Source organism: Anolis carolinensis, chromosome 2 (assembly GCF_035594765.1).
Source record: "Anolis carolinensis isolate JA03-04 chromosome 2, rAnoCar3.1.pri, whole genome shotgun sequence".
NCBI classification, from domain to species: Eukaryota; Metazoa; Chordata; class Lepidosauria; order Squamata; family Dactyloidae; genus Anolis; species Anolis carolinensis.
The window spans coordinates 73,837,922-73,862,211 of NC_085842.1; the positions used below are offsets into that span (position 1 = coordinate 73,837,922).

Genomic DNA, 24,290 nt, shown 5'->3' on the forward strand with positions numbered 1-24,290 from the left:
GTGATGGCATCACGGCGACTCACAAAACAACAAAAGTACAGGCCCCGCAACCTCGAAATTTGACAACACAACCCATCATCCATGCCTCCAGGTTGATACAGCAAAAAGAAAAGAAAAATAAAGTCCTAATTAGAGGGAGAGCAATAATTTTTTTTATCCAATTGCTGCCAGTTTAGAGGGCTAATCTCTGCTCACTTGGTTGCCTAGCAACCAAGGGACAGCCAGTACTCAGTTAGGGGACAGGGAGATTTAGGCCTCACTTAGGCTTCTTCCACAGATTATCTAATTTGCACGGGATTATATGGCCCTTCCACACAGCAATATAACCCATTTATAATCCTATATTATCTGCTTTGCACTGGATTATCTTGACTCCACACTACCATATAATCCACCTCAGTGTGCATTTTATACAGCTGTGAAGAAGGAGCCTCATATAATCCAGTTCTGAGCAGATAATATAAGATTAGAAATATACAGTAGAGTCTCACTTATCCAACATAAACAGGCCGGCAGGATAAGTGAATATGTTGGATAATAAGAAGGGATTAAGGAAAAGCCTATTAAACATCAAATTAGGTAATCGTTTTACAAATTAAGCAACAAAACATCATATTATACAACAAATTTGACAGAAAAAATAGTTCCATGCGCAGTAATGCTATGTAGTAATTACAGTAGAGTCTCACTTATCCAACACTCGCTTATCCAATGTTCTGGATTATATCCAATGCATTTTTGTAGTCAATGTTTTCAATATATCGTGATATTTTGGTGCTAAATTCATAAATACAGTAATTACTACATAGCATTACTGTTTATTGAACTACTTTTTCTGCCAAATTTGTTGTCTAACATGATATTTTGGTGCTTCATTTGTAAAATCATAACCTAATTTGATGTTTAATAGGCTTTTCCTTAATCCCTCCTTATTATCCAACATATTCGCTTATCCAACGTTCTGCCAGCCCGTTTATGTTGGATAAGTGAGACTCTACTGTACTGTATTTACAAATTTACCACTAAAATATCACAATGAATTTAAAACACTGACTACAAAAACATTGATTATGAAAAGGCAGACTGTGTTGGATAATCCAGAACACTGTATAAGTGAATGTTGGATAAGTGAGATTCTACTTTAATATGAAATAATTACTGGGATAGAATAATGCAGAACAATATAATCTCTAAAACCAGGACAGTAAATAAACAGAGGAATTCCACACAGGAAACAATCAGGGCCAGCTAACACCTCCCAACAAAGTATTCCCATCACCAAAGTCTGGCAAATCCTCTGTTTTCTCAGGGCCACAGAGAGTAGAAGCACATAAAATATCGCAAACAACGCCACTCTGAAAACAAGGGAATTTCAGACAGGAAAGAATCAGGGCCAGCTAACACCTCCCAACAAAAAATTCACTCAGGGAGGAAACAGCCAGGCTTTAAAGCTGCAAGGCCATTACATCCTAATCATTTTTCCTAATTGCAGCATTCATACTTGCCTCCAACAGAAAAAAAAACCAATCAGAAATATTGTATATTCACAACCTTTAGGAAATAATATCCCCTGATGGCGCAGCGTGTTAAAGCGTTGAGCTGGTGAACTTCTGGACCGAAAGGCCGCAGGTTTGAATTGGGGGAGTGGAGAGAGCCCCCACTGTTATCCCCAGCTTCTGCCAACCCAGAAGTTCAAAAACATGCAAATGTGAGTGCATCAATAGGTACTGCTCTGGCGGGAAGGTAACGCCACTCCATGCAGTCATCCCACATGACCTTGGAGGAGTCTACGGACAACGCCGGCTCTTCGGCTTAGAAATGGAGATGAGCACCAACCCCCAGAGTTATTGGACACGACTGGACTTAACGTCAGGGGAAAACCTTGACCTTTTACCTTAACTACCACCAATTCCTCAATACTTTATATCCCATACCACCAGACTTCGCCACAGCAACGCGTGGCCGGGCACAGCTAGTAGCTTTATAAACAAGCATCTTGGTCTCCCTACGAATGTCCCAATCCTCAAACACTCCGTTTTCCATTCTTGAGTTAGGAATTGCTAACAATTCCTAACTCAAGAATGGAAATCATCTGGGGGGAGGAAGTTTGCCATGGCCTGGGAACCTCTGCGTTGTGAATAAAACTGACTGTATCACAAAATGATGTAGGTGTAAAAAGTGACCAGGAATGGGCAAACTTGGGGCCTCCAGGTGTTTCGGACTTCAACTCCCACAATTCCAAAACACCTGGAGGGCCCAAGTTTGCCCATACTTGCTTTAGAGTGAGAGGGCAGCAGACTCAAGCTTAGGTATGGAAGCCAACTTCTTTCTCTCAGAAGTGCAGGAGACTCCTTTCCCACTGACAGAATTCCTAAAGTGCGATTCCGTGTGTTGTGAGCATTTGGGCGCCTCTTTCGCGAGAGCAGTAGGCCCAACCTGCCCTCACAGAGAAGGCGGGCCTGTCTGCTTCAGGCGACGCTTCTCTCCGCAGAGCGCGCGAGGGAGAGAGGGAGGGAGCGAGGGAGGGTTTGCGCACGCGCACTCTGTCCCCGGTCCGGCCCGGCTGGGGAGGAAGATGCTGCTGCTGCTGCAGCTGAGGCGGCGGTTGGAGGCGCGCAGGCTAGGCCTCCCTCGCTCGCCGTGATGCCGGGTGTCCCCTCGGCGTCGTCAGCGGCGTCGCCATTCCTCGCCGGGCCGGACCCGGAGGAGCGCTACGACTTCCTCTTCAAGCTGGTGCTGATCGGCGACGCCAGCGTGGGCAAGACGTGCCTGGTGCAGCGCTTCAAGACCGGGGCCTTCGCCGAACGCCAGGGCAACACCATCGGCGTGGACTTCACCATGAAGAGCCTCGAGATCCAGGGCAAGCGGGTCAAGGTCTGTGTGCGCGCGCAGTAGAAAAAGCTAAAGACTAGGCATAGGCCAACTTGGGCCTTCCATCCAGGGGTTTTGGACTTCAACTGCCACCATTCCTTAAGTGGCTGAGGGGGGAAAGAAAAGGGCCCGAGGCAGTTAGGAATAGTGGGAGTTGAAGTCCAAAACCCCTGGAGGGAAGGCTCAAGTTGGCCCATGCCTGCTAAAGACCTTGAAGAGCTACAACTCCCATGGCCTCCTAGCATTGAGCCGTGGCAGTTAAGGCGGTGCCAAACTGAATGGATTTAACAGTGTAGATGCACCTTGCGAGAAGGGGGCAAAAACAAAGGAAGAGAGAGAACTACTGTTTGGAAAGAACAAAAACCAAGTCAACTTTATTTATCCCCATCCCATCTCCTCTTACAACATAAATGGCAGCCATTCGATGCCGTGCAATACACAGTGAAAATACAAACACACAATACAGTAGAGTCTCACTTATCCAACGTTCTGGATTATCCAACGCATTTTTGTAGTCAATGTTTTCAATGCATTGTGATATTTTGGTGCTAAATTCGTAAATACAGTAATTACTACATAGCATTAATGTGTAATGAACTACTTTTTCTGTCAAATTTGTTGTATAACATGATGTTTTGGTGCTTAATTTGTAAAATCATAACCTATTTTGATGTTTAATAGGCGTTTTCTTAATTTCTCCTTATTATCCAACATATTTGCTTATCCAACGTTCTGCCAGCCCATTTATGTTGGATAAGTGAGACTCTACTGTAAATTAAATGCATATAATTAAAATGACAATTATCATAATAAACATGAGAACAAATCAATAATGCACACATGACAACAGCAATTAAAAGGAGATTAAAAACCCATGAGTCAGTAGATCAAAACCAATAACCTCACATCACAACCTCTGAGGGTGCCTGCCACAGATGTGGGTGAAATGTCAGGAGAGAAAGCTTCTGGAACATGGCCATACAGCCTGAAAGACTCACAGCGACCCAAAACTAATAACGGTCATTAAAGTCCTGTCCATAAACCATTAATTGTGTGGCAGCCAGATATTCAAATGTCTCCATAAACCTGGGAGCATAAGTAAGCCAGGAAGATGATTCCATCTTGTCTCCTGTGCCATAGCAACGTGCTATGCTATTTTTAATATATATATAATTTTATATATATATATATATATATACACACACACACACACAATAATTTATAAATATATAATATATTGTATATACAGTACATATAATACTGAAAATAATATTATAATGTAATACAATATTATACTAATAATAGTACAATATAATAATATTAATTATATATTATATATTAAATGTAATATTATTAATAATACAGAAGAGTCTCACTTATCCAACATTCTGGATTATCCAACACATTTTTGTAGTCAATGTTTTCAATACATCTGATATTTTGGTGCTACATTCGTAAATACAGTAATTACTACATAGTATTACTGCGTATTGAACTACTTTTTATATCAAATTTGTTGTCTAACATGATGTTTTGGTGCTTCATTTGAAAAATCTCAGTCTAACTTGATATTTAATAGGCTTTTCCTTAATCCCTCCTTATTATCCAACATATTCGCATATCCAACATTCTGCCGGCCTGTTTATGTTGGATAAGTGAGACTCTACTGTATTACCGTATAATGATATAGCACAATATTGTAATTTAATGCTTATCTTGTACTATGCAAATAATATATTGCATGTACATTTGATTTGTAAGCCGCTCTGAGCCCCCTTCAGGGTGAGAAGAGCGGGATATAAATGTAGCAAATAAATAATAAATAAGTTTTTGATTCTTTTCCGAAAGCGGAGAGCGTGTGAGCTATTTTAATCTCCTTTGGGAGAGAGTTCCAAAGGTGGGGGAGGGCGCGACTGCAGAAAAGCCCCCCCCCCTCTCTTTCTCGTCCCCAAAAACCAGGAGAAACACTTTTCTTCCAAGAACTGGGGAAGCATCTAAACCAGGCATGGGTTTGGACTTCATCTCTCACCATTCCTAACAGCTGGTAGGAGTGCTGGTGCCTCACCAAACTACATCTCCCACAATTCCATAGCATTGAGGTGGAGCGGTTGGAGTGGTGCTAAACTGCATTCATTCCACAGTGTGAATGGCATCAGCAACCTGTGGAAGAGTTTGTTTGTTTCCCTCTCACTCTGACCTCAGTGGAGGAGGTTTGTTTCGGAAAGAGTTGTGCTTGCCCAACTAGAGTTTCTGATCCTGTAAGGTATTCCTGTAAAATACGTTACAGGGCTTGCTATTCCAAACTATAGGTAGGTCCCTCCACCTTCCTTCAGGGCCAGGAAGATAAAGAGCATCAGGTGTGGTACACCCTGTGCAGAAGGACCTGGAGGGATATTGCCTGTCTATCTGGAAATATGCATGAATTATGGAAAAGCCTCCAAGGTTGACGGGAACAACTTGCCGGAGGATCTTACAGACTTACTTCAAATTAGGCTCCCAAAAGGGTGCAACAACTTTAAAGTAACAGATCACTGTAACGTCACTGTGATAGCAGAACTTAGTTTTATATTACTGAGTGATCCTGTCATCAGAACCTTCTGTTGTCGTCCAGTTAACTCATTTTTCAACCTGTGTGTGATATAAATATTATATCCTCTTTATATTTATAGAACTCTCTCCCAACCTGTATTGTGTATCTAGTGAGCACTGTTAACTACAAAAGCTTGTATTTGCACCACAGAAGGTAAACCTGCTTCTTCCTGGGAGCTCCAAACTACTTTGTTTGCTGCTTTCAGCCTTTGCACTCACTTTCACACTAATGTCATTATATACTATTAATTAAACTTCAGCTCTTGTATGTGCAGCATTTCCTTGCATGCATGACATTCTTGTGTGCTAAACTTGCACATGTATGCAGGGCATGATTTCAACTCCGTAGAAGCTTACTCGAGTAAATTAATTCCTTTTTGCTTTTTTAGAAAACACACCTAGCATTTTGAAAGCAAGTTAACACTGTGCCTATCTACAAATCAGTGTTCCATTCTTTTCTAGAGACACTTAACATATAGAAGTAGTAGGGATCTAGCTCTATAGACTATTATATGTTCTTAATGGTACAATATTAGGTTTCATAGCAAACACCATATTATCCCGTCTTTCAGACTGAGATACTGAAAGTGAAGGCTGTTTGCTAATTGAAACATCTCACTACATTTCCGCATTTTAAATTTATAGTTTATACAGTGCACTTCCCATTAGTACATACAGTACTACCTGAATATCGGTCCTGTATTGTTATATATTTTCCCAAATGCGATAAATGATGAGACAAAGAGGCTAAAATGCACTTGGTTTTGTAAGAAGTTCTCTCAATATTACAACAGGATTTTAAAAATTGATTTCCTATAGTGTTGAACAGATTTCTGAAAAAATTGTTTGCAGTGGAGTTTGTTGTGCAATTGCTTTGTCATCTGACATAGCTTTCCAAAGTGGCCTAGAAAACTGTTCAAAGTACTGGGAAAATAAATAGACAATTTTCCAGATCACAACTTGGAAATGGAACAAGTAGGAAAACAATGTTGTTTTTCCAGAAGCATATGCTGAGCTCATTACCTTAGAGCCATTCTTATGACTGTTAGCGAGTTCATAGCAGGATTTGAACTCAAGCTGTTCAAGCAAAGTAATCTCAACTCATGATCCCATTCACAGTACAGTAGAAAGAAAAAGAAAATACTGAACACACATTTTGGTGCTTCAAATGTTAGCCTGGTTTCTGTGTATATTTGACCTGCCAATTCCAAAAATGGCACTAGTGTTCCTCTGTCAGCTTTAGTTTTTGAGTTACAGAATGTATGCCATCTATTAGTCACCATCTGCGCACCCATAGAAAATCATGATAACCATACCTAAGAAACTAGAATGGATGCAATCTATCAAATAGCATCCCTTTACCCTGTCAGTCACAATTTTGCAGTGCTGGAGTCATTAGGGTTGTCGGGAGCTGGTTTGAGAGAAATTCTCTGCCTAGCCAGCTGCCTATACTTAATTCTTAATTCAGTTGAATTTTTTTAACTATGACTCCCAAAGATACTGGGTTATATTTATAATACTCTTATGGCTAAAATAGTCCAGATATTGATTCCCTCGATTACCCAGAAAATAAGATTATACTTGAATTTTCTCTGTGTGCAGGTTAGAATTGTACAGTCAGTCTTCCATATTTGCAGGTTTGACTTTTGTGAATATGATTATTCACAGATTTGATTGATGTGGTCTTTCTAGGAATCTCTAGGTTCTACAGATATGGGTCATCTTCACCAGAATATAATTTTGGTCATGTTTTTTCCACTGTTGTGGGGGTCCTGCACCTCTAACCCCAGCAATGAAGGGGCCACTATACTTTGGGATGGACTTCTTTGTGGTTGTGTCAACTGATACAAGCTTCAGTCATTTATTATGACCTGTAATTGATTTCCATTTTTATATGTGTAATGGGTTTTTAAATAAGAGAAATTGTGTGTGCTTGGTTTGGCTGGCTAGTTATCTTGGACTTTGTATGATAAAGGAGGAAGAAACCTCATATGTTTCAGAAGAACATGTTACATACACCCCAATTGTTTTGTTTTGTTTTCCTTTTCCTTCTTGGGTGATGTCCCCACAGAATCTACCCTTGACATTCCCCCAAGTTCAGAAATTGGATTGGGAATATGGCACGAGAACAGATCAAAAGGAAACAGGTGCTAGTAGGAATACAGAATTATTATTTTTTTGCGGTATCATAAGGTTTTCATTCTGTAGGCTTGCTTGTTTGTTTCTATACTATTATTTTCCTTGAGTCAGGAGACCAAGTGTTATGATTAGAATACTAGGACAGCTAGCCAAGGTACTGAAACCAATCACTTCATATTTTTCAGTGTGTTTGCATAAGTTTCACAAACCAAGAATGTAATGGTAGACACACACAGCTGGAGCAGACCTAAAGATCCTGTCTGGACAAATTACATTTTCCCTTTTTGTAGTAACATTTACTTACACCACTGCTTTTGAGAAAGGAGGGATATAAATAAACATATAAATTGGAAGAAAGGTGGGATATACATATATTAAATAAATAGTTTTCAAGTAAACTGTTCACACTAACTGGTAGTGTTGTCATCCAAAGTATAGTATGTCAGAGAGAAAAAGAGAGGAGGGAGGATGGAGACAGTGTTGTTCCAACTACAACAGTGTAGTCTTCAATATAAGCCACATAAATTTACAGTAACTATTTTTTCTTTAGGAAAACATCAAGTAAATATTACATACAGTTCTAGTTTACCTCTTATGAATATATACTAAGTTTAGGATAGGAAGTAATTTAAGATAGCACATTCTGTGTCAACCAATGCATAGACAACAAAAATAGGTATAAGAAATGAACTGGTGTTTCTTCCCCCGGGTATGTAATGTATTAGAAGATATTCCATTTAACAACTAAAAGTTGGATTTTTTTACTGTTTGCTGCTTATGCCCTTCATGTATGTAATTTTTCCTTTTTCCCTTCAGTTGCAAGAGGTTTTTTTTTTGTTTTTTGTTTTTTGCTTCTGAGAGTGCAGCTGAGTTTAGACAAACAGATTACAAGTCATTTCCTTCCTGGGACTCCACCTAGTACCAGGTGTTTCTGCCAACTGAAGCAACTCCAGCTAAAAAACTAAAGAAGCTTTCTTATACGTGGCAGAAAGTAAAAATAAATGGCCTGTGATTGGCAATGACATGAATCAACTGTAGAAAAAAATAGATGTACACAGATTCTATTTAGATCTCACTAGTAGAATAACCCAGGATTACAGCTATTTCTGGTTGGATTATGAAATTCAGAAACAGTTTCACCTTCGTGGTGTCCAGTGTCTTGGTTGAAAAGTTTCTCATACGCAAGATTTTGACAACATGCTGCTAAAAGATAAAATGTGGCAGATGTGTTATCTGTGTGACTTCTTATAATCCCTTGCAAAACCATTGCTAAACAAGCAATGACTTTGCCATTTTATGAGTTTCCTGCTCTCTGCATCACACACTTCAAATTTGTATTCTGAAATGAGTACTGCCTGCTGTACCTATATTCTTCTAGCTCAGGGAGACACTTTTATTGAGTAAAAATTAAGGGATTCTTTATAAGGGGTACATAATGGTTCATTCATAATATTATTTAAAACTGTATAAAATAATCTGCAGGCTAAGTGAAACACATCTCCAAGATAATCTCATTCTGTGTATGCAAATACAGGTACAGGTGTTCCAAAATCCGAAAGAAAAAAATCCAAATTGAAAACACTTCTGGTTCCAAGCATTTCCGATAAGGAATACTCAGTTAAAATAAGGTGTAGTAGGCTTCTTGAGCATACATCTTAGAAAACACCTTTACTGATTTAAGTTCATCATTAAGCTGAATAGTGACCACTCGTCACATAGGTTCAGGTAAGGAAATGGCAGGGAAACGGGTCATCATAAAGTGGGCATGTACTCGAACATGAATCTTCAGATCCATCCTTCTCCCCGACATTGCAGTGTGGTTTTTCAAAAGCTTTGTTGTTAATAATGGTGGTATTTCAAAAAGGTAGTAGAAGGGAGGTTCAATGGCAACTCACATATGTGGAAGAAGGAAAGGTATCATTTAAAATGAAGAATTGGGGTGAAAATCTGTAAACAAGGGAAAAACAAAAAGGAATATAAGAACTTTATTATACTGCAAAGAAGAAGAATGGAAGTACAAATTCCCTTCCTATACTCCCATATTCCCCTTTATGCCCCCCCACCTAACCCCCTCCCTTTTTTCTTTCTCCTTTCAAACTTTTCCTATCCTATTTTACTTACCTTTTGTAAGTAAAATCTATTTTTTTAAAACTCAAATATTTGAGAATGTGCAAAAAGCAAAAGTTAAAATGAACAGAAATAGAAGAAAGCATCTGTTCAGTGATCTCACTGCATATATATTATAATCATGTAAAAAACAGAAGATAGACCAGAGACCTCTGACATTATTTGAGAAATTTAAGGGGAATATGAAGAGATTGTAAAATACACATTCCTTCAAAGTGAAAACACTTGACACCCCTCCCCCCAAAAAAATATTTGGAAAATAAAGTAGAGAAATTAATGTCCATGAAAGGATGGCATAAGAGTAGAACATCAAATTCTAATAAAATCTGTCAACAAATATGGAAAATAGTGGCCAATGGATTAAAATCAGAATATACATTCATTTCCTAAGAAGTGATGTTTGAGAGATTATGATAATTTATGAATTATTTCAGTAATCTTCCATGAAAGCAAAGTGATGCTTAGGATTTCACAGCAGAGACCTTTTTTTTTTTAGAAGTCCAAGCTAAATTTAGAATAACAAGAGCCACTAGGGGTCAAATTACAGACATATCTTCGCCTCCAGAGTTTGTTGTTGTTGTTGTTCAATTCGTTCAATCACTTTAGACTCTTCGTGACCTCATGAACCAGCCCACACCAGAGCTTCCTGTTGGCCTTCGCCACCCCAGCTCCTTTAACGTCAAGTCAATCACTTCAAGGATGCCATCCATCAATCTTGCCCTTGGTCGGCCCCTCTTCCTTTTTCCTTCCATTTTCCCAAGCATCATGATCTTCTCCAAGCTTTCCTGTCTCCTCATTATGTGGCCAAAGTACTTCATCTTTGCCTCTAATATCCTTCCCTCCAGTGAGCAGCCGGGCATTATTTCCTGGAGTATGGATTGGTTGGATCTTCTTGCGTTCCAAGGCACTCTTAGAATTTTCCTCCAACACCAAAGTTCAAAAGCGCTTCCAGAGTACACTAAAGAATTCTAAAAATCATCCTGCGCTTTTTAGATGATAAAAAGTTTTGTGTAGATAATCAATTTATCTTTAAAAAATTAGAAGCACCAGTTTTGATTGACCTGTACTCTGGACAAGAGGCCACTGAATATGGAGAAAGATCCTCTATTGGAGAGGGAGTCAAACAGAGCTGCAGTTTATCATCCTATGCATTTAATTTATCCTATATACACGATTTATTCATACATAGAGTTAAATTATTGGAGGCAGAATTACTGGAGGAAGAATCATCAGTAATTTAAGATACCATGACACCATATCTCTAGGAGAAAGTAGCAAAAACCTGAAATGAGCAGTGAGGAAAGTTAAGGAAGGAGATATAATGACTTGGTTCAGTCATGATTCAAAAGGGACACTAGTTGAAAAATCAAAAGACAAAGTCTTGGAAGGGCAGAAACTAGATAAGAACTTCAAAGGTAATGATATATCCCTAAATACTAAAATCAGAATCATTTATGTCATGGTATTTCTAATTTCTGTGTACAGATGTGAAAACTGGATGGGTAAATGAGCTGATGGGAAGACAGTCAACTTGTTTGAAATTTGGTGCAAGAGGAGAGCTCTATGGATAGAGGAGAGCTTCATGGACTACTAGTAAATAAAATAATTAGTGGGTCCAATAACAAATCAGGCTTGAAATTTGATCAGAAGCTAAATGAGGCTATCATACTTTGGGTATATAATAGAAAATATAACTGGAAAATACAGTAATGATAATGATGGGAACAAAAGAAGACTTCAAGGAAGTTATAGCCCTGATTGCAAAAGGTCTCTCATTTCCAGGATACCATGAATTGAAGCTGAATTGAGGGCATACAACAAGAACAAAACACCCATGGCAATATCTTTTAGTTTAGATATCTGTTGTGGTGTTCATGTGAAGTTAATTGCAAATGCTGATGCAGGAGGTTCATGAGATCAAACTACAGGGACCTAGCACAAATTTTCAGGTAGAAAAGTTGTCCATCAGAATCATTCCAGTGTCGACTTGAACATTAGCAGTGCTTGACATTGGACCTTGGGGAAATGCTAATTTATAAACCTAGACAGATATACTATATTAATTGGACATAATTTTTGTAGTTTTCATGTATAATTTATAATCTATACTATAGTATTTTGCCTGCCTTCCGTTAGTCACCCTTTAAAAATCACAGCTGTATGTATTACATAAAATAATTTGGAAGGGGGCAGGATTTCTAAGTTTTCCTGTTAGACATAGCGTAATCTCTGTAAAGCTGAGTTTTCTGAGTTTTTATTTTAAAAAAAAATTCATTGTTTCTAACATTGTTCTTCTGTTTAGAATGCTTTCAAATAGTTAACAGTTTAGTTTTCATATTAGAACAAAATATTTTACATTACAATGTATGTTTCAGCATTTCTATAGTTGCAATGATAAGATAGCTCTAGGGTGCTTTTAAAAAATAGTTTTTATGGCAACAGAAGAAATTAAAACCATTTGTAATATAAGCATGCAGTCCAACTCAGTTCAAATAGGGATTTTGTGAGTGAGTGTTGAATGGCATCCATTGATTTTTAGTCTTAAATTTACTTAATTTAGAAGTAAACTTGGATTAGATAAGTGAGATTTGCTTTGTAAGACTGACATGCAAATGCATACATATTGATAGTAGCTGTTAACATTCATATGGAAGGAGACAGATGTCGGTGAGGCCCAATTTTCCTTCATTTTTGCCTGTGAAGTATATGTGGCATGATAAACACATAGACTTGCACCCAGGAGGCTCTTTGATAGCTTGATCAACTTCCATGCATGCTTTAGTATAGAGTGGAGCTGGTGGCCCTCGAGATATTGATATTATTACCACTGACCATTCAGGTTGGAGCTCATCGGAGTTGGAGTCCATCAACATCTAGAGGGCTGTAGGTTCCCTGTCTTTGCTTTAGAGAAGGGATGGACATACTCCAGAGCTCAACATGTTGGCTCCTGCTATTTCAGAGGTGATCTAGAAGTGTTTTTAAAACAGCATTTTAAAGTAGTAATGAGTGGTTTTGCAGCAGAAAATTATTTTTTTCAGGTGATTTTTTTTATCCTGGGGTGTCGGGCTTGAAAAGTCAATGTGGTCCCAATATCCTCACTCACTCCCCCCCCCCCCCACCACCACCACCATCACACACACACACACACTTGAACTTCATGCATCTGCACATTTTTCACTCCTAGCTGGGAGTTTTTCTGCTGAAATTGTAGCTTCTCTTAACAGTATATGAGAAGGGCCTTCAGTTGATGCCTTCAGTTGACGTATCGTGCACATTGGGCCTCTCCAGGTAGTGCTTTGAATCTGTTTGACAGACTGTAATTCAGTAGTTGGGGAAGAGTCCCAGTTCACACACACTACAGTCTATGTGTAGGGCTACCCATTTTTTTGTTGAGTTTTTTTTAAAATGGTAGGTGGTGGATTGGGGGGGGGGGGCACAAAGTGCTCCTTACTGTCCTGGCAAATGGAGCAACTCATATTTGCAGAGTGTTCTAGGCATCTACCATATCCCTCTGCATGACTACTAGATATGAGAGGTACATCAGTACCTGCATGTCTTGCATACCCAGGTGCCAGCATTCTCACCCCCATACAAAAGCACTGTAATCTTTTAAAGAACATATTAAACAGCAACAAAAGTACACTTGTGTTCAGTCATTTTCCTTTTAATTAATTTTTAGTTTTTGGAAGCCTGAATTCAAAATGAACCTGTCTTATGCTTGTCATCAACAGGAAAAAAATCCCAAGAGGTACAGCTAAAGGGGAAGAGATCAACTTCTTTTTGATTTTTTTAGTTGCAGATCTGGGACACAGCTGGTCAGGAAAGGTTTCGGACCATTACTCAGAGTTATTACCGAAGCGCTAATGGAGCTATCCTGGCCTATGACATCAGCAAGAGGAGCTCTTTCCAGTCTATACCTCGCTGGATCGAGGATGTGAGGAAGTATGCAGGCTCCAACATAGTACAGTTGCTTATTGGTGAGTGTGGTAGATTATTTCAATGCAATGGAAGTAGAAATTATAATAGAAATAGTTTCAGAGACACTAGCAAATGATAGTTGTTGTGTGCCATCAACTCATTTCTGACTTAGGTCAAGCGTAAGCTGACTGTATCCTAGGGTTTTCTTGCCATGGTTCATTTAGAAGAAATGTTCAATTGCCCTTGTGTAAGGCTCAGTGAGTGTGCCTTGCCTAAAGTCACCCAGTGAATTTCCATGACTAAGTAGAGATCTCCCAGAGTCCCTAACTCATCACTCAAACCACTACACCAACTTACTGCTGCCTCTCTTCATAGTAGATGATCACGCAGAATTATATTTTTGTTTCCAAGACATCTTGGTGATGAATAAATGTTTCATACTTATTTTTATAGCAGATTAAATTGCTGTCCTGGTCACTGAGAGAAATTGTTAAAATTCACAATGTGTCTTTTTTTTTTTAAGTATCAGTTACCTTTATTTCCTGCATTTCCTTCAGTGAGCTCATGATTTTCCTTCTTCCTATTTGACCTCATGACAGCCTGTGGGGTAGGTCAGGCTGAAAGGGAATGACTAAATTATGGCCATACAGTGAGTTTCATTTTTGTTACTTCTAGCAGTTGGTTGAGATTTCATAGCTGTCCATGTCTCATGGATGGTCATCTTTGGTAGTGGTTTTGTTGTATATTCCTGACTGGCAAGAAGTTGAGCTAAATGGTCATTGTGGTTGCTTCCAGCACTGTGATTCCATGATTCTATTATTGTGCCTTAATTTCTCGTCCTGGAATGTGGTAGTTAAAATTTATGGTAATATATTCAGTTCCAGTAAGACTTATCAAGCTTTTGAATAGCACAGGCTACTTATGAATTCAAATATAGTCACAATAGTAGACTGTACTGTCCATTTGGTCAAGTAAATAGCTCAGTTTCATGTATTTTAACTATGTCTGGAAATGGAAAACTTCTAGATATTCATTGTCATTCTCTCACCTGCCTTAAGTCCAAATTTTGGGAAGAAGGCACAATATGAAAAAAGTTGTTCATGGTGGTAACGATAATATTAGCTCCAGAAATAAATGAGATCAAAGATAAGGATAGGAGAATGTATGCAAGAATGGGCAAACTTTGGCAGGACAGGTATTTTTTATTTTAACTCCCACAATTCCTAACAGCCAGTAAGTTAGCTAGGATTTCTGGGGGTTGAAGTCTAAAACACCTGGAGGGCTGAAGTTGCCGATACCTGCTGTTTGCATATTGCGTATGCTGCAGCAAAGACAACCATGATTCTTGTGGCACTTTAAAGACTAGAAAGGTTTATTTAGCAGCCCACTTCATCAGATCCAACTTGTTAGCCTTCATAGTTTAAAAACATAGATTATGAACAATTGTTACATGACTGTAAGATCTATGGAATGCACAGAACTATTATGACATAGAATTTTGGTGTTGAAGATGCATGCTGTGTTATTATTAGAATATGATTATACCCAGATTTTGAATCCAGGATGCGATTTGTATATAAATTCAGAATCCAGAGGGCAAATCTTATAATATGCAGTGGCTCAGATTTCTTCATCCTTCTTCCACAGACTTTCTCTCAACTTCCACTTTCTTCTGCTCTTTCTCACCTCCAAGATAACAGTGGCATCTCATCTCCAACCTGCTATATGCTTCACCTTTGGGGTCTTACTGCTCTCCATGCGACCCTGCTGTTGTCTCTTTTTTCCCTTAGACACTTCTTGTTGAACACTAACATCAGGAGTTACTTGTTTTAAAAAATTGTTAATCTGTCAACAATTCCACTTTCTCCTGCCAGGAAACAAGTCTGACCTAAGTGACCTTCGGGAGGTTCAGCTAGAGGAAGCTCAGAGTCTGGCTGAACGCTATGATATCACCTGTGCCATTGAGACATCTGCGAAGGACTCCAGCAATGTGGAGGAGGCTTTTGTAAAGATGGCAACAGAGCTTATGATGAGGCATGGAGGCCCCATGTTCAGTGAGTCAAACACAGACAGCATCAAACTTGACAGCAAGGATGTAGTAGAAGGATGGGGGTGTGGCTGCTGATACAGTTTATGAAATATCTCTTTCATTGTGACTGGAATCTAGAGTGTACCTTCCCTTCCCTGCTCTCCAGCTGCCACTCTCTGAATCTGTATCATCCACATGCTGGTGTCAACGTCCTTCAAGCCCAGTGCATTCGTGGGTTAGACATTAACAGTTGCAGGTTGTTCTTAATTCTGAAAGGACTGTTATGTAAAGCTAGAAGTTTGTGGCAGTTTAACTGCGGTAGTGTCTGTCAGGTTCTCCTAACAGGAAGCAGAGCAGTTTGAAAATGAGTTGTACACAGAGAACTTACTGAGATCTTTCTGTACAAAAAGGGCACGGACAGGGAAATGCTGCACTGTCAGTTGTAAATCCTTCTGTGTGGGATCTTCTCAGTGAAATAACACTTCTGCTTTTAAGTGAGCAAGGCCTCATTAAACTCTCAACATTCCACCAAGTATTAGAAACCAGACAGGGCTACACTGTTTTTCTGAATGGGTGTTACAGATATGAAATACTTGAGTAATTTTCACATAGGACAAAGCAACTGACATTTGTCCAGAATGAGGAACCTCCATAGAAGTTAGGTTTCCCTAGACACTGAAATTGCAGCCTATGTGAAGGGAGAGGATAGGCTTGCACAGACTCCCCCCCCCCCTTGTTCTTCAGACAACTAGAGAAACCAGCATTAGCAGTACTGTACATCTATGTAATGTAAGAGTCAGTAATTTACCTTGATATCCACTGCAAAAAACTTGGCATAGTCATTGGATGTAGGACTCACTGATTTCAGTGGAATATTATTGGAAGTAAATGCTCATTTTCAAACAAAAAGGTTTAAGATTCCAATATTAGGATAGATATGTTAATCCTCTATTTTGTACCTTCTCAATATTTGTTGAACGTAATATTATGGATTTTTAGTCCTCTAGTATATTAATTTCAAAATGTGCATTCAATGCCATTAGAGGAAATGATATATTTTGAATATCTACTGTTTTCTTAGCCATCTTCTTTTTAAATTATTATAAAATATCTAAAACAATTGAAGGTTAGTCCTATTGCACATGCTGATGAATAATAATGTTGTTGGCACATTTTTCTTGCTTTTTTTTACATAGGTAGGATGTTATTCAGACTAGAACAGAAGGACTCCTTTGGATCTCTATATACTTTCACATACTTTAGAATTTGCATCTTCTGAAATTTCTCCCAGCCAGTATTATGTTAAAAATTTTATTACTATGTGTGTTGTTAGGTGTAACTCATATCTGATGAATTTTCTGGAATGACCAACCACCCATGGTTTGAACTCCCTATAAATCACACAACGACTGCTTCCTTTCATAATAATTTTGCTCCAAATACAGGCAACATTTTATGATTTGTACATTATTCCTTTCATATGATTTGTACATTTACCCCTTTTGTGCAATTGAGTTGCACGTGGTGTATCACCTCCGTACTGATGGAAATTTTTTAAGTTTTGCTACAAAATCTGCAATCTATTATTCAAAAATGTTATGAATGTGAAGAAAATGCAGATTGAGAAGTACAACATTCATCCAGATCATTATTATTGGAAATATCAAAATATTCATGATGATTTCCATGAGCACAAAACAGACAATCATTATAATGCTGATAAGATGTCAGATATCTTTTTTAAAGACTGTATGGTTCATCAGAATTATCCTACACAAAATACGAAAAGTTGCTATCTATTTTGATTTTTACACCATATTTCAGATGACTGTATAATGAATGTGGTGTATTCTAACTTTTTCCATGAAAGAAGTACCCAAATTGGGCTCTGTTTATTGCATTCTTATTTATAATGTCAAAAGAATGGCTTTAATTTCAAGTGTTTAAAGATATAAACAAATACAGAGGCCTTAACGTAGTTATTGGGATGATTGTCACAAAATTCAGGGTGATGTAGACTGAGAAGGTTTTTTCCTAAATAGCATTTTATTACAAGATTCACACTGTTGGATCCAGACTGTAAATGTGCTGATTTGCCAGCAGTTAACTATGCACTATCTGTGAACTAACAGAAAACAATTGAGGGCTGTCTAGCTCTGCTAACTGTGTGAGGAACCAATGCCATTATAAGTCTGTGATCATTTTGGGTTAAGTAGATATGAGGATGGAGCCATAGTAGTTTTCTTTAAAGAGTGTACAGTTGTCTTGTGGCAGGCAGCCCCTGTAGACATCCCCTATAGAAGTCAGTGCCGTAGAGAAGAGATCCAAGTCTGTATTCACAGGCACTTAGACTGGAATTTGCTTCTAAAATGATAGCTTGTAAAGGGCAGGTTTAGAGAGCCCCTTGTCGGTAAAAATAAATTAAGCACTTTGTCCTTTTTAAAGAAAAATAGATAAGACATTTCATTCATATTGTAGAAAAAAATCCATAGGTGCCTATTGTAGAATGGAGATGGATGGCCCATCTACCCCCTCCCCATCCCTGGAAAACTATATGGTCACCCCACACAATTTTTGCCCTCACACCCTCCCTCATTATGTTGACACCCAAAATGGCCAATACTGCCTGAAATTTTCAGGATAACAATTGGCTATTTTGCCCTTTTTTTCACCTCCCTGCCATAAAAATGTGTGGTGTTGGACTTTAAGGTGGAAATCAGTGTCAAGGGCTATGCTTTGAATCTCCTTGTGGAGAGAAAAATGGGGTATAAATAATGATGATGATGCTTTGTTCACCCCTGCCTTAACGGATAGGTAACACTGATTAATTTATAGTAAATATGTTGATTGTAGATACTTGTCTGATGAAGTAGACACCTGATTGGCCAGATCACTGTGTTCATAGGTATTGGCTAGCAACCATAGTACATGCAATCTGTATAGTTCGGTCACATGTAGAGACATTGTTTCTTGCCTAAATCAAGTTACATTATTATGACTTTCCATTATCAACATTCTTTTTATTGTTAGATCAGGACACAACATTTTACCAAACCAAAGATACTTTCTTGCTCTCCCCACCCCCAAACAACATGTCATAAACCAATAAAGCAACAGGCTTTGCCAGAATTAATCTAGTACAGAATTAGGTCCGTAAGCAAACTTTGGAATTATCAGTGGAAAGTTATAGAACACACAAGAATTGGATAATTATACTGGATAAGAGATCATTTACACTGTCGGCAGCTGTTTACCTAGATGAATAAGTGCTTCAAGTATGCCACCATTCTATCATAGAAAGCAATAATCTGTGGCATATAAATAGTTTCTTGTTGAAAAACATTGATATTTAAACACTTCATAAGATATATACTATACTATATTTTGCAGTAGAGTTAAAAAACTAACAAATTGGCTCAAGATTGGGTTGTATTTGTGTCTAAAATAATTTGGCAGTTCAGTAGTATAAGTGTGCAGTGACCACAATAAATTAGTAATGAAGTTAGATAGTTATGGCGTAAATATTAGAAATTTGTTTCCTATCTGAACTCTTCTTTAAAAAATCAGAGTTTTGGAAAGTGCTCTGCTTGTAGTAGGTAGCTCTCAGCCTTAAAACCATGGAGTAATGTGAACATTTCTATTATAAGGTGTATGATGTAGATTACCTAAACTATTTCCTTAATGGCCTTATAGGCCAAAATCCAATTTTTGCTAAACAGCAAGCAAAATGCAGCTCCTAAGACTGATCACCCCCAGTGGTTGTCCAAATAAATAGTATTTTTCCAGACAACATAGTTTTTTTAGATAGCTACCTTAGGAAACTTTTGACAAATTCATTTAATGCAGAGTCTATGCATATACTTGTTATTGTGTATTAGTATAGTGCCTTCCCTTTAAAGTTTTATAAAATATCTTAAAGGATACAATGCTGGAAGTAGGTAGACTTTCACACCTAGCTATTTTTGTGACAATAAGAATGGAATGTAAATGGGAACAAAAACAAACTACGTTAATAGACATAATAGTGGATTCTGAGTGAACCTTGAGGGTGACTGTACATTCCATAAATCATGAAAAACTTTTCATATCTCTTTTTCCTATGTGAAACTGAGAAACGTAAATCTGAGAGGACCTATAGGGTTGTGCAAAGTGCTGCCACAATCCATTGTTTTGTCCACCCTCTAATGTCATACTAGATTCCCAACCTGCTGGTTGCCCTTGTCCGTTTTCCTTTCTTTCTCCCTCTTCCATCCTGGCTCTTTTTGCTTTGGCTTTCCAGCGATGCTGCTGCTGATCTGCACTGTTATTCTTAACCTTTTCAATAACTAAAAAGTAAGAGCAAAAAAAATTGAAGACTTTAATTAATTTCTTGAACTGTCAGGATTTGAAGAGGGAAGAAATGTAAGGAATTGAATCTAAATATAGATACAGTACATTTTGTCTTTCTTTTAAACTAGAGCACCAGCGGGTAAGTTCCACTGAAATCATGAGACTTCTACAAACATATGTTTAGGATTAGAGTGTCTGCCTCACTTAAATACAGTCCAGAATCCACATTAATTTGTGTAGCTCAGAAAGTAAGTTACAGGGTAAATACTGAGACAATCTAAAATGATTTGGTATTATAATATAGACAATGCTTATATAGTTCTCTTTACTGTTTTGCATTTTGAAAAAATAAAAATGCATGAGTGATTCACATGCATGCCCTTAATATATAGATAATAGTCAAGGGCCTTTTGTTGGTATTGTGGTAAGAAACAGTAGAGAAGATTTTTTTTTCTTCCTCTAAGTGGTTCTCAGACATTTGAGGACAATCTGTTTTGATGCCTATTTTTTAGGTTTTTAGATTCCTTGTGCTATAAGTGAGCAGTGTTTCCTTTTTTGAGAACCCTCCTCACTCAAATCTTGCAAGAGGGATTTCCATGTGAAAGACCAGATTTTCATGCATACACGATTTTACTAAATTGGGAATCACATGGAGAGATCAGTTCATGATGCCTTCCTGTAGTATGGTGCACTTTCCAGATACATTCATGTGAGAGCTGTATCTTACCTTCACTGCAGTGCAGTGAGATGCCTATCTCATTGTGGCATTGTTCATCTTACTGAACAACCTGTTTAATCTGGATAGCTTGCAAGGGGTGCCACTCCTTTTTTGCAATGTAACCAGAATTCTGTGTCCGATAATGAGCAAGATTTTATAAAACAAGAGCCTGTATTTTGGATATGAAAGGCATTAATGAAACAGGCATAGGCTTCCTGTTTTGTTTTTTATCTGTCTTTTGCAAAAACTATTTAATAGTCTAACAGTATCGGAAACACAATAGGGAAATATACTGGCCCTAATCAGAAGATTAGCAGTGCCTAAAATTGCAAACGAGTGTACATGTGCTTGATAGTAAGATTCACTGATGTAGTGGGAACGTATGCCTGTACATTAGGACAGTAGCTCAATGGCATACTTAAAATAAATGTGATTATTTGCAACTGACAGCGTTCTGCTAAAAATAATGTAATTTAGATAAAGGTTTCTCAAGATTGCATGATATATTTTTTAAACATGAGAACCAATTATTGGATGTAAAATGGTCAGCACAACTAGCATTCCTGGCTTATATTGCCTAACTTTGCTTCTGATGTTCAGCTCAGGACTGACTATGATGCCTGACTTCTTCCCTTCCTCTATGCCTGTTGAAAATATTACTCCCTTCTGCAGTTATTTTCCCATTTTTGGTGAAAAGATACAGGGACACGCTGACCCAAGTGTGACTCATGTGCAGGTATGAGCGTATTGTCCCGTTGATCTTAATTTTAGTCTTAAGTCTTATATTTTAGTCTGGCTGTCATGTCACCTGGCGGTAGAACCTACAGAAAGCAAAACAAAACTATAGATTCAGGTATTTTGTGTATTGTGTTGGCACAGAGTGAGATCTGATAGAGTACTAGCTCTATTTTTTTGAGTGAGGAAATACTTTTAGTTACATCTCTTAGTGATAAATACTGACAGTCTCTGGAGGTTCCTCATGTGCTCTGTATTGTCAGCGACATTTCCTACTCTGTAATAGTGCCTCGCTTGATGATATCAGGTGGTTTAAAAAAGGAAAAGAAAAACCCTCATGTCCCAGGGACATAGAGCTTCCACTCGCTGTGTAAGAGAAGGCTTGGCTCACATACTTAGTGGGGAGAAAGCTCTGATTCATATTGAATTTGCTCAAATCATTACAAAAGGACCAAAAGGTTTAAAGAACTCCGGTGTTACTGAAGTGTTCTGCAGTTTTAGAACAGTTTTATTGCTTGTTATAATCAAGGTGTCTGGGATGAATCACAGAGCCCACCTTTCTGATCACCGGCAACTATCTTGCTTTTCCTTAGCATGGTGTTCACCAGGTAAGGTGGAATGCAAGATGACAAGGGAACAAAGTTTGCATACAGTAGTCAATTTTGACGATTTACTGTCACCTATTTATGAATTTATATAAAAAAGTTTATTTTTAAAAATCATGAAACCTACTTTTTTGTAAATTTTAGCAAATCTGTAGCAAATCTGTTGTACTGTGTATAATTAAAATGAGCATTTGGCTATTACATTGCATATATGTGATTTATTCATGGTGATACACAACCCATCGCAGTTCATCATCTACCTTTTCTTTTAGTAATGAATTTTAGACACCAAATAATCTCCCCCACCCAAGATGCATTCCTTCCTAGAGAAGCAGATTTGGTCACAGTGATACATACCTGCCAGTATGCAGCTTTTCCTAGTTTGATTACTATATGATGCTGTGTGGTGCAGCCCTTGAAGAGTATCTGGAAACTGCAACTGATGTAAATGCAGTAGCTAGATTTCTTTAAGCCAGCAATCCCTTCTCACTGCTGGAAAGATGTCTATGGGAAACTAAGAAGCAGGACAGCACACTTCCACAGCAATGAGTATGAAGAGCCATGTGCAGTTGCACAATTCAGTTATTTGTATGTGTCTTAGGGTTACTCCTACCTACATGGCTAATGAGTGACGGAACCTATGCAGTTGGAGTTGTATCTTCTATTCAGCAAGATTTCATCTAGGTGTTTTTCACCACTTAAACCAAAATAATGTATGTATTTTCCCCAGAATTCATTTACCTGTGACCTGGATTCTAGTTCTAGTTTATCTAGGTCAGTGTTTTTCAACATGTTGGTCCCCAGATGTTTTGGCCTTCAACTCCCAGTAATCCTAACAGCTGGTAAACTGGCTGGGATTTCTGGGAGTTGTAGGCCAAAACATCTGGGGACCCACATTTTGAGAACCACTGATTTAGAACATACATTAATTGGCTTGCAAGTGACTTTTAATATATACTGGTGTTTCAATGATCACTCTTAAGCCCTTAGATCAGAGATTTCCAAACACATTACATTGGTGCCACTCCATTTTTATACACACATTAGTTTGTAACACAGTAATTCAGTTTTACTAGCAAAACCAGAAGTTTAACCAACTCCATATAAGAGATACAGACATATGCATAAATTGTAATAGCAAAAAACCTTTCATTTATATTTTTAAAAATATATGATTTATTGCTTATGGCACATAGACCCCGAGGTTTCTTGTGGCACACCTACACATTGCAGCTGATACCTGAACGTATTGCAACACAGTTTGGAAAAGCTCTGTCTTAGATGACAACTGGGTTAGGGACAAGGTACATTGATCAGTATTTCCATATTGAGTTACTTAAGAACATATACAGGCAGTCTGCAAGTTACAAACATCCAACTTACTAATGACTCATATTTAAGAACGGGGATAAGATAACAGGAAGTGAGGAATCTACCCCTAGGAAGGGGAAATTCACTCCTGGAAAAATCACGGGGAAAAGGAGACTTCACTGAAGCTTTTTCACCAATCCTTGTTTCCACAACAAGCTATTTTTTCCCCAAAATCCAGTGATCACAGGGACAGAAGGTGAGGTGAAATCTTCTGAACAGGGGCAAAGGCAGCAAGACAAGCACCACAGGGGTGTTAACCCTTCTCTATGCTATCCAAAGCTAAAATATAATATTTGGCAAGAATTACACTTACATACACATTCAACTTAAGGACAAACCTACAGAACCTATCTTGTTCATAACTCAGGGACTGCCTGTAATTTGTCAATTTTAACGTGGTGAGGCTTGGAACTTTAGTTGTCTCATTTTCTCACACCCTTCAAAATACTCAGGCAATATTGCATGAAGGGGCTTCTATACCCCAGTATCTTATTTTATTGTAGAGCCTATCTCAGATCTTCCAAAGACAACTTTGCATAGGACAAAACAGTATTTCAAGTTTCCTGGTAAGAACTAGCATCTTCTATTAGGTCCGGAAACAAAGAGAGCCAGCTGATAATAGAAAACACACCAGAAACAGGCTTTTGTCTATTCTCACAAGTGCACAAATATACCACACAACTGACTGGTGTTATCTTTTTTTTTTAAAAGGTGACTGCTGCAAAAAACAGATTTTAAAAAATCAAAGGTCTACATCAGACTTTGCTAGTTACAACAGATCATTGGAATCCTTCTGTGGTGGAGGCTCCTTCTTTGGAGGCTTTTAAGCAGAGGCTGGATGGCCATCTGTCGGGGGTGC

At 38.2% G+C, this 24,290-nt stretch overlaps 1 protein-coding gene and 1 long non-coding RNA gene across 2 annotated transcripts; one reads left to right on the top strand and one right to left on the bottom strand.

The window, feature by feature from the left end:
* The first annotated feature begins 2,528 nt into the window (after nt 1-2,528).
* On the top strand, nt 2,529-22,261 carry rab43 (RAB43, member RAS oncogene family). The gene is made up of 3 exons (XM_003217702.4): nt 2,529-2,874; nt 13,520-13,703; nt 15,519-22,261. Exons 1-3 carry the CDS (start codon nt 2,644-2,646, stop codon nt 15,767-15,769), a joined length of 666 nt encoding a protein of 221 aa, XP_003217750.1. The 5' UTR covers nt 2,529-2,643; the 3' UTR covers nt 15,770-22,261.
* On the bottom strand, nt 8,969-24,223 carry LOC134297103 (uncharacterized). Its single transcript, XR_010003839.1, has 2 exons — nt 22,418-24,223; nt 8,969-9,546 (listed from the first exon to the last, which is right to left on the bottom strand). It is a non-coding gene; the product is annotated as an uncharacterized LOC134297103 (long non-coding RNA).
* Between the last annotated feature and the right edge of the window lie 67 nt (nt 24,224-24,290).

Bases quoted from the DNA above. Each gene is read 5' to 3' on its own strand.
- rab43 (XM_003217702.4), top strand. From the start codon at position 2,644: ATGCCGGGTGTCCCCTCGGCGTCGTCAGCGGCGTCGCCATTCCTCGCC. The intron at 2,875-13,519 runs GTCTGTGTGCGC...TGATTTTTTTAG, and splicing joins TCCAGGGCAAGCGGGTCAAG to TTGCAGATCTGGGACACAGC. The intron at 13,704-15,518 runs GTGAGTGTGGTA...TTCTCCTGCCAG, and splicing joins CATAGTACAGTTGCTTATTG to GAAACAAGTCTGACCTAAGT.